Here is a 15,759-nt window from a genome sequence, read left to right as displayed (position 1 = left end):
AGGTGGGGGTGGGCTGAGGAGGCGCCGGGGGTTGGAAGACTAAGAGGATATGAGGTTTTTGAAGTATGACTGTTTAACGAGGGAAAGGGCAGCACTGAAGGATGAGAGCATAAGCTTGCAATGGAGAAAATCTGCCTTAGAGTGTGATTTCCTCCACTGTCTCTCAGCAGTACGTGGGCATTTCTCCAAATATCTGGTGCACTTGGTGTGCCAGGGTTGATGTTGATCTGCGAGGGTGAATAGTGGTTGGTGGAGCGACAGAGTCGAGCAGAAAGGAAGCTTTGTAAAGAGATGTAGCCAGTTCAGGAGAGAGAAGTGAGTCGAGTGGTGTCTATAGCCTCAATGTTGCGTTTACTGATGGTAGCCTTTGGAGGTAGAGATGGAGAAGCAGAGAGAGAGGTTAAAGGAGAGCAGGTGGTGATCTGAGAGGGGACATGGGGAGTTGGAGAAATCAGAAATATCACAGCGGTGAGTGAAGACCAGATCCAGTGAGCTCCCATTCACATGGGAGTAGGGTGGCCAATCCCGGACCATTTTTTTCAATCCCGGGTATCGGGATTGAAAAATGTTCAATGACGGGATACCCGGGATTGGCTTTTTTACTTTGAGTGCGCCTCTCCTTACCCGCCCGCACACATAACTCACCTAATTGCTGGGGCGGTAGGGTGGGAAACTTCATCCACCTTCGCGGCGGATGGCTTTCCGGGCTCGGCAGCGGCTGATGGGAACGGCCAAATCCTGTCGGAAAGGATCCAACAAGCATTGAATACTCCCTTTGACACATTTTCTGCAAAAAAAGATGCCTGGTGCTAGAAAATTCTCACAAGACCTGGTGTACCAAGAGGGGCTGTTTGGGAGTCGCGTATAAGGACACATCTGTAAGTGTTAATGTTATAGTCTGTTTGGAATACTGTAGTGTGTAAGTTGCATTTCTTACCAGTCACTGCGCTGCATGAGTTACTGCATCATTTTCAAATGTAATAAATGTGCAGAACACTCATGACGTCTAGATGTTCAGTACTCTGATCTGTATGGCGGTCAGGTGCAAGACTTATTTTGACATTTACAGAAGATTCGTGTTTCCGTCTAGTATTAATGATACATTAACATTGTGATTACAACCTGAGTGATTATGTTCTGTCCATTTTAATTTCTCTATCGTCCTAGTGGATGCTGGGGTTCCTGAAAGGACCATGGGGAATAGCGGCTCCGCAGGAGACAGGGCACAAAAAGTAAAGCTTTAGGATCAGGTGGTGTGCACTGGCTCCTCCCCCTATGACCCTCCTCCAAGCCTCAGTTAGATTTTTGTGCCCGGCCGAGAAGGGTGCAATCTAGGTGGCTCTCCTAAAGAGCTGCTTAGAAAAGTTTAGCTTAGGTTTTTTATTTTACAGTGAGTCCTGCTGGCAACAGGATCACTGCAACGAGGGACTTAGGGGAGAAGAAGTGAACTCACCTGCGTGCAGGATGGATTGGCTTCTTGGCTACTGGACATTAGCTCCAGAGGGACGATCACAGGTACAGCCTGGATGGTCACCGGAGCCTCGCCGCCGGCCCCCTTGCAGATGCTGAAACGAGAAGAGGTCCAGAATCGGCGGCAGAAGACTCCTCAGTCTTCTTAAGGTAGCGCACAGCACTGCAGCTGTGCGCCATTTTCCTCTCAGCACACTTCACACGGCAGTCACTGAGGGTGCAGGGCGCTGGGAGGGGGGCGCCCTGGGAGGCAAATGAAAACCTTTTTTGGCTAAAAATACCTCACATATAGCCTCCGGGGGCTATATGGAGATATTTAACCCCTGCCAGAATCCGTTAAGAGCGGGAGACGAGGCCGCCGAAAAAGGGGCGGGGCCTATCTCCTCAGCACACAGCGCCATTTTCCCTCACAGAAAGGCTGGAGGGAAGGCTCCCAGGCTCTCCCCTGCACTGCACTACAGAAACAGGGTTAAAACAGAGAGGGGGGGCACTAATTTGGCGTTAGAAATATATAAAAAAGATGCTATAAGGGAAAACACTTATATAAGGTTGTCCCTATATAATTATAGCGTTTTTGGTGTGTGCTGGCAAACTCTCCCTCTGTCTCTCCAAAGGGCTAGTAGGTCCTGTCCTCTATCAGAGCATTCCCTGTGTGTGTGCTGTGTGTCGGTACGTGTGTGTCGACATGTATGAGGACGATGTTGGTGAGGAGGCGGAGCAATTGCCTGTAATGGTGATGTCACTCTCTAGGGAGTCGACACCGGAATGGATGGCTTATTTAGGGAATTACGTGATAATGTCAACACGCGCCAAGGTCGGTTGACGACATGAGACGGCCGACAAACAATTAGTACCGGTCTAGACGTCTCAAAAACACCGTCAGGGGTTTTAAAACGCCCGTTTACTTTAGTCGGTCGACACAGACACAGACAGGGACACTGAATCCAGTGTCGACGGTGAATAAACAAACGTATTCCTTATTAGGGCCACACGTTAAGGGCAATGAAGGAGGTGTTACATATTTCTGATACTACAAGTACCACAAAAGAGGGTATTATGTGGGATGTGAAAAAACTACCGTAGTTTTTCCTGAATCAGATAAATTAAATGAAGTGTGTGATGATGCGTGGGTTCCCCCCGATAGAAAATATGGGCAGTATACCCTTTCCCGCCAGAAGATAGGGCGCGTTGGGAAACACCCCTTAGGGTGGATAAGGCGCTCACACGCTTATCAGAACAAGTGGCGGTACCGTCTATAGATAGGGTCGTCCCCAAGGAGCCAGCTGACAGGAGGCTGGAAAAATATCATAAAAAGTATATACACACATACTGGTGTTATACTGCGACCAGCGATCGCCTCAGCCTGGATGTGCAGAGCTGGGGTGGCTTGGTCGGATTCCCTGACTAAAAATATTGATACCCTTGACAGGGACAGTATTTTATTGACTATAGAGCATTTAAAGGATGTATTTCTATATATGCGAGATGCACAGAGGGATATTTGCACTCTGGCATCAAGAGTAAGTGCGATGTCCATATCTGCCAGAAGATGTTTATGGACACGACAGTGGTCAGGTGATGCAGATTCCAAACGGCACAAAGGTGTATTGCCGTATAAAGGAAGAGGAGTTATTTGGGGTCGGTCCATCGGACCTGGTGGCCACGGCAACTGCTGGAAAATCCACCGTTTTTACCCTAAGTCACATCTCTGCAGAAAAAGACACCGTCTTTTCAGCTTCAGTCCTTTCGTCCCTATAAGAGTCATATCTGCCCAGGGATAGAGGAAAGGGAAGAAGACTGCAGCAGGCAGCCCATTCCCAGGAACAGAAGCGTTCCACCGCTTCTGACAAGCTCTCAGCATGACGCTGAGACCGTACAGGACCCCTGGATCTTACAAGTAGTATCCCAGGGGTACAGTTTGGAATGTCGAGACGTTTCCCCTGCGCAGGCTCCTGAAGTCTGCTTTACCAAGGTCTCCCTCCGACAAGGAGGCAGTATGGGGAAAAAAAAAAAAAAAAAATTCACGAGCTGTATTCCCAGCAGGTGATAATTAAATTACCCCTCCTACAACAAGAAAAGGGGGTATTATTCCACACTATATTGTGGTACTGAAGCCAGAAGGCTAGGAGAGACCTATTCTAAATCTAAAAAAATTTGAACACTTACAAAGGTTCAAATCAAGATGGAGTCACTCAGAGCAGTGATAACGAACCGGGAAGAAGGGGACTATCTGGTGTCCCGAGACATCAGGGATGCTTACCTCCATGTCCCAAATTTGCCCTTATCACTAAGGGTACCTCAGGTTCGTGGTACAGAACTGTCACTATCAGTTTCAGACGCTGCCGTTTGGATTGTCTACGGCACCCCGGGTCTTTACCAAGGTAATGGCCGAAATGATGGTTCTTCTTCGAAGAAAAGGCGTCTTAATTATCCCTTACTTGGACGATCTCCTGATAAGGGCAAAGTCCAGGGAACAGTTGGAGGTCGGAGTAGCACTATCTCGGATACTGTTACAACAGCAGGGGTGGATTCTAAATATTCCAAAATCGCAGCTGATCCCGACAACAAGTCTCCTGTGCTTAGGGATGATTCTGGACACAGTCCAGAAAAAGGTGTTTCTCCCGGAAGAGAAAGCCAGGGAGTTATCCGAGCTAGTCAGGAACCTCCTAAAATCAGTGCATCATTGCACAAGGGCCATGGTAAAAAAATGGTGACTTCCTTCGAAGCAATTCCAGTCGGCAGATTTCATGCAAGAACTTTTCAGTGGGATCTGCTGGACAAATGGTCCGGATCGCATCTTCAGATGCATCAGCGGATAACCCTATATCCAAGGACAAGGGTGTCTCTCCTGTGGTGGTTACAGAGTGCTCATCTTCTAGAGGGCCGCAGATTCGGCATTCAGTTTTGGATGTTGGTGACCACGGAGGCCAGCCCGAGAGGCTGGGGAGCAGTCACACGAGGAAAAAATTTCCAGGGAGTGTGATCAAGTCTGGAGATTTTTCTCCACATAAATATAGCTAAGGGTAAATTTATAATGCTCTAAGCTTAGCAAGACCTCTGCTTCAAGGTCAGCCGGTATTGATCCAGTGGGATAAAACATCACGGCAGTCGCCCACGTAAATAGACAGGGCGGCACAAGAAGCAGGAGGGCAGTGGCAAAAACTGCAAGGACTTTTCGCTGGGCGGAAAATCATGTGATAGCACTGTCAGCAGTGTTTCATTCCGGGAATGGAAACTGGGAAGCAGACTTCCTCAGTAGGCACGACCTCCACCCGGCAGAGTGGGAACTTCATGGGGAAGTTTTCCACATAATTGTAAACCGTTGGGAATTACCAAAGGTGGACATGATGGCGTCCCGTCTGAACAAAAAACGGGACAGGTATTGCGCCAGGTTAAGAGACCCTCAGGCAATAGCTGTGGACGTTCTGGTAACACCGTGGGTGTACCAGTCGGTGTATGTGTTCCATCCTCTGCTTTTCATACCTAAGGTACTGAGAATTATAAGACGTAGAGGAGTAAGAACTATACTCATGGCTCCGGATTGGCCAAGAAGGACTTGGTACCCGGAACTTCAAGAGATGCTCACAGAGGACTTATGGCCTCTGCCGCTAAGAAGGGACTTGTTTCAGCAAGTACCATGTCTGTTCCAAGACTTACCGCAGCTGCGTTTGACGGCATGGCGGTGGAACGCCGGATCCTAAGGGAAAAGGCATTCAGGAAGAGGTCATTCCTACCCTGGTCAAAGCCAGAAAGGAGGTGACCGCACAACATTATCACCACATGTGGCGAAAATATGTTGCGTGGTGTGAGGCCAGGAAGGCCCCACGAAGAAATTTCAACTCGGTCGATTCCTGCATTTCTTGCAAACAGGAGTGTCTATGGGCCTCAAATTGGGGTCCATTAAGGTTCAAATTTCGGCCCTGTCGATTTTTCTTCCAGAAAGAATTGGCTTCAGTTCCTGAAGTCCAGAAGTTTGTCAAGGGAGTATTGCATATACAACCCCCTTTTGTGCCTCCAGTGGCACTGTGGGATCTCAACGTAGTTCTGGGATTCCTCAAAACACATTGGTTTAAAACCAGTCAAATCTGTGGATTTGAAGCATCTCACATGAAAAGTGAACATGCTCTTGGACCTGGCCTGGACCAGGCGAGTGTCAAATTGGTGGTTTTTTTCTCAAAAAAGCCCATATCTGTTTGTCCATTCGGACAGGGCAGAGCTGCGGACTCGTCCCCAGTTCTCTCCCTAAGGTGGTGTCAGTGTTTCACCTGAATCAGCTTATTGTGGTGTCTTGCGCCTACTAGGGACTTGGAGGACTCCAAGTTGCTAGATGTGGTCAGGGCCCTGAAAATATAGGTTCCAGGACGGCTGGAGTCAGGAAAACTGACTTGCTGTTATCCTGTATGCACCCAACAAACTGGGTGCTCTTGCTTTTAAGCAGACTTTTGCTAGTTGGATGTGTAATACAATTCAGCTTGCACATTCTGTGGCAGGCCTGCCACAGCCAAAATATGTAAATGCCCATTCCACAAGGAAGGGGGCTCATCTTGGGCGGCTGCCCGAGGGGTCTCGGCTTTACAACTTTGCCGAGCGGCTATTTAGTCAGGGGCAAACACGTTTGTAAAATCCTACAAATTTGATACCCTGGCTAAAGAGGACCTGGAGTTCTCTCATTCGGTGCTGCAGAGTCATCCGCACTCTCCCGCCCGTTTGGGAGCTTTGGTATAATCCCCATGGTCCTTTCAGGAACCCCAGCATCCACTAGGACGATAGAGAAAATAAGAATTTACTTACCGATAATTCTATTTCTCGGAGTCCGTAGTGGATGCTGGGCGCCCATCCCAAGTGCGGATTATCTGCATTACTTGTACATAGTTACAAAAATCGGGTTATTATTGTTGTGAGCCATCTTTTCAGAGGCTCCGCTGTTATCATACTGTTAACTGGGTTCAGATCACAGGTTGTACAGTGTGATTGGTGTGGCTGGTATGAGTCTTACCCGGGATTCATAAATCCTTCCTTATTGTGTACGCTCGTCCGGGCACAGTACCTAACTGAGGCTTGGAGGAGGGTCATAGGGGGAGGAGCCAGTGCACACCACCTGATCCTAAAGCTTTACTTTTTGTGCCCTGTCTCCTGCGGAGCCGCTATTCCCCATGGTCCTTTCAGGAACCCCAGCATCCACTACGGACTCCGAGAAATAGAATTATCGGTAAGTAAATTCTTATTTTCCCTATAACAGAGGATTTATGAAGCTATGAACAAACCCAACATTAGTTCAAATCTGAAGAACATTTTAAATCAATTAAGTACGTTCGATAACATTCCGAGAAAAAAGACGAAATTCCAGGTATGTGTTCATCTTTCAGCCTCTTTGTTGCTGTTTAATATAAACGCAGATGGAAAAACAAGTGCAGTAGTGTTTCCTGGTATCTCCCACCCTGTCAGTCTTGAGTATTAATGTACACGATGTAGACAAGTGATTGCACACTGACAGCAAATAGATAAATGAGATTTTATTGACGTAGGTCCATAACGTGCAGTGATTACTGCAGACACCCTTCTTGGCAAACTGTCCACAAGTTCCAGGACAACAGCAGGCGGTATGTTTGTCTTTTCTGCCTTAAGTACAGTGACCAACTGCGACTCGGAAGAAGGTCAAGTCAGCCTAGAATGCACCCGTCACTCTAATTCTTCCCAGAAGTTCTCAATGGGGTTAAGATCTGGACTCAGAGCTGGCCAGTCCATCCGGGTCACCAAATTTTATGTGCATCAGTCAAGCGTCGCACTAGAAACATGACATCATGCAGCCTACAATGATCCCCTTATGATCCCCTTAATGATCGTTAGCTCCTTCCAGGCAAGCCATTTCAATAGCAGATTATCTAATCGGTTTTATACCTTCACGAACATGTGTGCTGGACTTTATGTAACCTCTCACTAATACCCCTTTCTCTGACGTCCTAGTGGATGCTGGGGACTCCGTAAGGACCATGGGGAATAGCGGCTCCGCAGGAGACTGGGCACAAAGTAAAGCTTTAGAACTACCTGGTGTGCACTGGCTCCTCCCCCCATGACCCTCCTCCAAGCCTCAGTTAGATTTTTGTGCCCGAACGAGAAGGGTGCACACTAGGTGGCTCTCCTGAGCTGCTTAGTGAAAAGTTTAGTTTTAGGTTTTTTATGTTCAGTGAGACCTGCTGGCAACAGGCTCACTGCATCGAGGGACTAAGGGGAGAAGAAGCGAACTCACCTGCGTGCAGAGTGGATTGGGCTTCTTAGGCTACTGGACATTAGCTCCAGAGGGACCGATCACAGGCCCAGCCATGGATAGGTCCCAGAGCCGCGCCGCCGGCCCCCTTACAGAGCCAGAAGACAGAAGAGGTCCGGAAAATTGGTGGCAGAAGACGTCCTGTCTTCAACAAGGTAGCGCACAGCACTGCAGCTGTGCGCCATTGCTCTCAGCACACTTCACACACCGGTCACTGAGGGTGCAGGGCGCTGGGGGGGGGGGGGGGCGCCCTGAGACGCAATAAAAACACCTTGGATGGCAAAAAATGCATCACATATAGCTCCTGGGCTATATGGATGAATTTAACCCCTGCCAGAATACACAGAAAAATGGGAGATAGGCTCCGCCCCCTTCTCGGCGGCCTTATCTCCTCAGCACACTGGCGCCATTTTCCCTCACAGCTCCGTTGGAGGGAAGCTCCCTGGCTCTCCCCTGCAGTCACTACACTACAGAAAGGGTTAAAAAAGAGAGGGGGGCACTAATTACGCGCAGTATTAAAAATACAGCAGCTATAAGGGGAAAAACACTTATATAAGGTTATCCCTGTATATATATAGCGCTCTGGTGTGTGCTGGCAAACTCTCCCTCTGTCTCCCCAAAGGGCTAGTGGGGTCCTGTCCTCTATCAGAGCATTCCCTGTGTGTGTGCTGTGTGTCGGTACGTTTGTGTCGACATGTATGAGGAGAAAAATTATGTGGAGACGGAGCAGATTGCCTGTAATAGTGATGTCACCCCCTAGGGGGTCGACACCTGAGTGGATGAACTGTTGGAAGGAATTACGTGACAGTGTCAGCTCTGTATAAAAGACAGTGGTTGACATGAGACAGCCGGCTACTCAGCTTGTGCCTGTCCAGACGTCTCATAGGCCGTCAGGGGCTCTAAAGCGCCCGTTACCTCAGATGGCAGATATAGACGCCGACACGGATACTGACTCCAGTGTCGACGGTGAAGAGACAAATGTGACTTCCAGTAGGGCCACACGTTACATGATTGAGGCAATGAAAAATGTTTTACACATTTCTGATAATACGAGTACCACCAAAAAGGGGTATTATGTTCGGTGAGGAAAAACTACCTGTAGTTTTCCTGAATCTGAGAAATTAAATGAGGTGTGTGATGATGCGTGGGTTTCCCCCGATAACAACTGATAATTTCTAAAATGTTATTGTCATTATATCCTTTCCCGCCAGAGGTTAGGGTGCGTTGGGAAACACCCCCTAGGGTGGATAAAGCGCTCACACGCTTGTAAGAACAAGGGCTCTACCCTCTCCTGAGATGGCTGCCCTTAAGGATCCTGCTGATAGAAAGCAGGAGGGTATCCTAAAATGTATTTACACACATACTGGTGTTATACTGCGACCAGCAATCGCCTCAGCCTGGATGTGCAGTGCTGGGTTGGCGTGGTCGGATTCCCTGACTGAAAATATTGATACCCTAGATAGGGACAGTATATTATTGCCTATAGAGCATTTAAAAGATGCATTTCTATATATGCGTGATGCACAGCGGAATATTTGCCGACTGGCATCAAGTCTAAGTGCGTTGTCCATTTCTGCCAGTAGAGGGTTATGGACACGACAGTGGTCAGGTGATGCGGATTCCAAACGGCATTTGGAAGTATTGTTTTATTAAGGGGAGGAGTTATTTGGGGTCGGTCTTTCAGACCTGGTGGCCACGGCAACAGCTGGGAAATCCACGTTTGTACCCCAGGTCGCCTCTCAACATAAGAAGACGCCGTATTATCAGGCGCAGTCTTTTCGTGGGCAAGCGGGCAAAAGGTTCCTCATTTCTGCCCCGTGACAGAGGGAGAGGAAAAAGGCTGCAGAAATCAGCCAGTTCCCAGGAACAGAAGCCCTCTCCCGCCTCTGCCAAGCCCTCAGTATGACGCTGGGGCTTTACAAGCAGAATCAGGCACGGTGGGGGCCCGTCTCAATGAATTTCAGCGCGCAGTGGGCTCACTCGCAAGTAGACCCCTGGATCCTTCAGGTGATATCTCAGGGGTACAAATTGGAATTCGAGACGTCTCCCCCTCGCCGTTTCCTAAAGTCTGCTTTACCGATGTCTCCTTCTGACAGGGAGGCAGTTTTGGAAGCCATTCACAAGCTGTATTCCCAGCAGGTGATAATCAAGGTACCCCTCCTGCAACAGGGAACGGGGTATTATTCCACACTGTTGTGGTACCGAAGCCGGACGGCTCGGTGAGACCGATTCTAAATCTAAAATCTTGAACACTTACATACGGAGGTTCAAATTCAAGATTGAGTCACTCAGAGCAGTGATTGCGAACCTGGAAGAAGGGGACTACATGATGTCTCGGGACATCAAGGATGCTTACCTTCATGTCCCAATTTACCCTTCTCACCAAGGGTACCTCAGGTTTATGGTACAGAACTGTCACTATCAGTTTCAGACGCTGCCGTATGGATGGTCCACGGCACCCCGGGTCTTTACCAAGGTAATGGCCGAAATGATGATACTCCTTCGAAGGAAGGGAATTTTAGTTATCCCTTACTTGGACGATTCCCTGATAAGGGTAAGATCCAGGGAACAGTTGGAGGTCGGTGTAGCACTATCTCAGGTAGTGTTGCGGCAGCACGATTGGATTCTCAATATTCCAAAATCGCAGCTGATTCCGACGACTCGTCGTCTGTTCCTAGGGATGATCCTGGACACAGTCCAGAAAAAGGTGTTTCTCCCGGAGGAGAAAGTCAGGGAGTTATCCGAGCTAGTCGGGAACCTCCTATAACCGAGCCAAGTCTCAGTACATCAATGAAAGGGTTCTGGGAAAAATGGTGGCTTCCTACGAAGCAATCCCATTCGGCAGATTCCACGCAAGAACTTTCCAGTGGGACCTGCTGGACAAATGGTCCGGGTCGCATCTTCAGATGCATCAGCGGATAACCCTGTCACCATGCACAAGGGTGTCTCTCCTGTGGTGGTTGCAGAGTGCTCATCTTCTAGAGGGCCGCAGATTCGACATTCAGGACTGGGTCCTGGTGACCACGGATGCCAGCCTGCGAGGCTGGGGAGCAGTCACACAGGGAAGGAATTTCCAGAGCTTATGGTCAAGCCTGGAGACATCACTTCACATAAATATCCTGAAGCTAAGGGCCATTTACAATGCTCTAAGCTCAGCAAGACCTCTGCTTCAAGGTCACCCGGAGTTGATCCATTCGGACAACATCACGGCAGTCACCCACGTAAACAGACAGGGTGACACAAGAAGCAGGAGGGCAATGGCAGAAGCTGCAAGGATTCTTCGCTGGGCGGAAAATCATGTGATAGCACTGTCAGCAAGTGGGGACTTCACCCAGAAGTCTTCCACATGTTTATAAAACTCGACAAGTATTGCGCCGGGTCAAGGGACCCTCCGGCAATAGCTGTAGACGCTCTGGTAACACAGTGGGTGTACCAGTCAGTGTATGTGTTCCCTCCTCTGCCTCTCATACCCAAGGTACTGAGAATTATAAGATGGAGAGGAGTAAGCACTATATTCGGGCTCCGGATTGGCCAAGAAGGACTTGGTAACCGGAACTTCAAGAGATGCTCACGGAGGATCCGTGGCCTCTACCTCTAAGAAGGGACCTGCTCCAGCAAGGACCCTGTCTGTTCCAAGACTTACCGCGACTGCGTTTGACGGCATGGCGGTTGAACGCCGGATCCTGAAGGAGAAAGGCATTCCGGATGAAGTTATTCCTATCCTGATCAAAGCCAGGAAAGATATAACTGCAAAACATTATCACCGCATTTGGCGAAAATATGTTGCGTGGTGCGAGGCCAGTAAGGCCCCGACGGAGGAATTTTCAACTAGGTCGATTCCTACATTTCCTGCAAACAGGAGTGTCTATGGGCCTGAAATGGGGGTCCATTAAGGTTCAAATTTCGGCCCTGTCAATTTTCTTCCAAAAAGAACTAGCTTCAGTCCCTGAAGTTCAGACGTTTGTGAAAGGGGTACTGTATATACAGCCTCCTTTTGTGCCTCCAGTGGCACCTTGGGATCTAAATGTAGTTTTTGGGTTCCAAAAGTCACATTGGTTTGAACCACTTAAATATGTGGAGTTAAAATATCTCACATGGAAAGTGGTCATGCTGTTGGCCCTGGCCTGGGCCAGGTGCGTGTCAGAATTGGCGGCTTTATCCTGTAAAAGCCCTCATCTGATTTTCCATTCGGACAGGGCGGAATTGAGGACTTGTCCTCAGTTTCTCCCTAAGGTGGTTTTCAGCGTTTCACCTGAATCAACCTATTGTGGTGTCTGCGGCTACTAGGGACTTGGAGGACTCCAAGTTGCTAGACGTTGTCAGGGCCCTGGAAATATAGGTTTCCAGGACGGCTGGAGTCAGAAAATCTGACTCGTTGTTTATTCTGTATGCACCCAACAAGCTGGGTGCTCCTGCTTCTAAGCAGACTATTGCTCGTTGGATTTGTAGTACAATTCAGCTTGCACATTCTGTGGCAGGCCTGCCACAGACAAAATCTGTAAAAGCCCATTCCACAAGGAAGGTAGGCTCATCTTGGGCGGCTGCCCGAGGGGTCTCGGCTTTACAACTTTGCCGAGCAGCTACTTGGTCAGGAGCAAATACGTTTGTAAAATTCTACAAATTTGATACCCTGGCTGAGGAGGACCTGGAGTTCTCTCATTTGGTGCTGCAGAGTCATCCGCACTCTCCCGCCCGTTTGGGAGCTTTGGTATAATCCCCATGGTCCTTACGGGGTCCCCAGCATCCACTAGGACGTCAGAGAAAATAAGAATTTACTTACCGATAATTCTATTTCTCGTAGTCCGTAGTGGATGCTGGGCGCCCATCCCAAGTGCGGATTGTCTGCAATACTGGTACATAGTTATTGTTACCAAAAAAATCGGGTTATTGCTGTAGTGAGCCATCTTTTCTAGAGGCTCCTCTGTTATCATGCTGTTAACTGGGGTTAGATCACAAGTTATATGGTGTGATTGGTGTGGCTGGTATGAGTCTTACCCGGGATTCAAAATCCTTCCTTATTGTGTACGCTCGTCCGGGCACAGTATCCTAACTGAGGCTTGGAGGAGGGTCATGGGGGGAGGAGCCAGTGCACACCAGGTAGTTCTAAAGCTTTACTTTTGTGCCCAGTCTCCTGCGGAGCCGCTATTCCCCATGGTCCTTACGGAGTCCCCAGCATCCACTACGGACTACGAGAAATAGAATTATCGGTAAGTAAATTCTTATTTTTACACCGCCAGCATCTAACGTGGGTTATTGCACATGAGCGTGCATAACCCGTTTTGCTGTGTGGTTTAAATGGGCACTGTTGGAATAATCCGGGTTGAGTGATCCGGTATTCCAACTCTGGTAGTTTGCAGGGTTGAACACTGGCAAACTGTGCTGTATAAACAGGAGCCGGGTCGCATGAATGGACAGGTGGCGCTTGGAGATCATGTGATCCAAGCGCTGCCCCTGCTGCGTCACCGGCAACGTCACCAACCTGGCAATATGCCGGGTCGGAGACGGCAGTTTGGAAGGGGCTTGAGGTGGGTAGCACCCGTGTCAGGCCTCCGGCTGCGACCCACCTCCTTTGGTGTAAAAGGGGTATTAATGACGTGCACAACTCTGCATCATGAATTCATTTAACATCTGTTAGTATATGAAATTAATTAAAATAACATAATAAACATTTATCCGTACATGGTGCATAATTAAGGTAGGAAACTACTGAGTGACTAGGTTTAGTAAATCTGGTCATTTGCCTATAAGGCTGAACATCCCGATCATAGGGATCCCTATATATTACTGACACACTGATGTCAGCTGGACATGGTTTCCAATCAGAATAATATCCAGGGAGACGGTAATCCCAGCATACTGCATTTATCATGTCTTCAATGGTCTTGTATTGAGAGCTTCTGTCCCTCCAGCTTACATAGATGATCAGTATTTGTTCTTATTTGTAATTGTTATGTATAATTCAAGCGTGGATATGTCTCTATTGTCTTCCGTTACACCACTAGCAGTTTTCAAGGCTTTGTGTGTCTTTTACAAAAGAAAAAGCCTTATTTTTAGCTGTATAAAATAATCTAACACCAGCCAGCATTCCTACAGTGGCAGCTGCCTTTCTTCAAACGTAACTACCACCTAATACATCAATGAAGTAACAAAAATTGTTGAAAACCGGGTGCTACTATACTTAGATTGCCATTAAACAAATAAAATGTCCATAGTCCATAAACCATTTTCCTAAATTTTTTAGATTGTGAACTCGCAATAGCAGGGCCGGGCCTTCTTTCCTCATGTGCCTCTTCTTTTCTTACTTATACTGTACTTCATACTTACAGTATGTACTTACTCTTATACTGTACTTCATACTCCCTTTGGTGGCACCTAAACCCCGGGTTTTCCATACCTCTCCTATTTTGTCTTGAACTGTAAGTGCTATTTTCTTGTTTGCTCATTTGATTCTGTACTGTGTAATAGGCGCTGGGGATCCCTTGTGGCATCCTATAAATAAAGGAGGAGGAGGATGATGATGATGATAGTAAATGGATCCAATATAGAGCCCAGAGAGATTGGCGCTGAATCTCCCTGTTGAACTTCTCAGAAAAGAACATGATTGGTCAATTCCACCACCTGTTCAGTGTACTGTGAATGTAAAGCATAGGACAAATAAACCATTGGAGATTAAAAACACATTTTTGACTTCTCTAAGTAGCCACCTCTTTGTACATATATCCGCTGTACACACTTGTGGCATTCTTTCTGCCATGCAAATCCAATATTGTATGGGAATTCCTTCCTAACGCGTTTGCAGAAGTTCCCACAAATGAGTTGCACTTGTAAGTTGCTTTGCCATCGCCCTTCTGTCCAGTTCAGACCAGACCAGAGGGTAGTATTCAAATTGTTCTGCATTGATAATAAAATGGAAAAATGGGGGTGTTCTAAAACGCTTGCCCAGTGGTGTATATAATATCAGTTAAAGCCCTGTTGACTCGTCACCAATAATTTTTGCGCTCTGTTACAGAATTGGATGCAAAACAGCCTGAAAATTCATAGTCAGACAATGCAGGACCAAGTGTGGGAGATTTTCTCTGATGCCACAAGCACTGTAAGTAATAATTGCTGATGATCTGAATAACCGAATATGCTCATTCTTTACTATATATAGTGATATTTATTTCCCCCCACGACGTCCATAGCAAAATAAAGCGGCCAGCAGTGATACTCCAAAACTGTCCGACGCTATCGAAATCACATCCGAAGCTTCGGGAACGGCAGAAGTGACAGAGAAAAAGAAAAGTAAGAGAGAGAGGAAGGAGGAAAGACAGACAAAGAATAAAAAGGAGAAAAAGGATCTGAGCTCGGAGGGCCAAGCGGAGAACGGGGTAGAGAAAAAGAGCAAGAAACGGGTTGTGGAAGAGGAGAGTATGGGCGGTGGTGACTGCAAAGGCAGGCATGAGGAATCAATGGGGAAGAAAAAGAAAAAACGTGGAAATGAGAATATTGACGAGGAGCAAATTCCACAGAAGAAGAAGAAGAAGAAACACGAGGAGTTCGAAGGTACATATTGTACTAGCTTCCATCACAGGTACCCATCTGCCCTGCAGCCGTAGCAATCCGATCTTTCACGGGCTGTCCACCCCAAGACAGATAATGGATTTCTTGCTGTGGTTGTGTTGTAGATCTGCGCCTTTGTTAATTGCTAGCAAAATAATCCTCATTGTGTAGTGACGTGTAGGTAGTATTTGTTGCTAATTTTTTGGAACATGTAATTAATATGCAAACTAAAATTAGAACAGTTTGTGTCAAGCACATAGCTGGAACTTGCAGAGTTATTATGATTTATCCTCTCCTCACCCCTTTAAAAAAGCCAACCATGTGTAATAGCCATTTTCTAGTATCATGACCATAGTACTTTCCCAGGAGCTGGCTGCAAGATGCTAGGATTACAGCATCTCATGGAAACTCAAGCCTCCCTCTTCTCCAACCTCCCATAACTTCTGTACCTGGCTGTAATGTGTCATGCTGTGTTGGCGTAG

At 47.6% G+C, this 15,759-nt stretch overlaps 1 protein-coding gene across 4 annotated transcripts in view; it reads left to right on the top strand.

Moving 5' to 3' along the window:
• The window catches only part of LYAR (Ly1 antibody reactive), a 71,477-nt gene that overhangs the window by 34,072 nt on the left and 21,646 nt on the right, over nucleotides 1-15,759 (top strand). For 3 of the 4 annotated variants that reach the window (XM_063923273.1, XM_063923282.1, XM_063923264.1), the window contains exons 4-6: nucleotides 6,710-6,817; nucleotides 14,745-14,828; nucleotides 14,920-15,280. In XM_063923273.1, coding sequence (XP_063779343.1) covers nucleotides 6,710-6,817; nucleotides 14,745-14,828; nucleotides 14,920-15,280 — 553 coding nt within the window. The remainder of the gene's footprint in view (nucleotides 1-6,709; nucleotides 6,818-14,744; nucleotides 14,829-14,919; nucleotides 15,281-15,759) is intronic. The other variant, XM_063923291.1, reaches the window with a different exon arrangement.

Source organism: Pseudophryne corroboree, chromosome 1, assembly GCF_028390025.1.
Source record: "Pseudophryne corroboree isolate aPseCor3 chromosome 1, aPseCor3.hap2, whole genome shotgun sequence".
Classification (NCBI taxonomy): domain Eukaryota; kingdom Metazoa; phylum Chordata; class Amphibia; order Anura; family Myobatrachidae; genus Pseudophryne; species Pseudophryne corroboree.
Note: the sequence above shows the minus strand (reverse complement) of the source record. Positions and strands in the feature narration are given on the sequence as shown.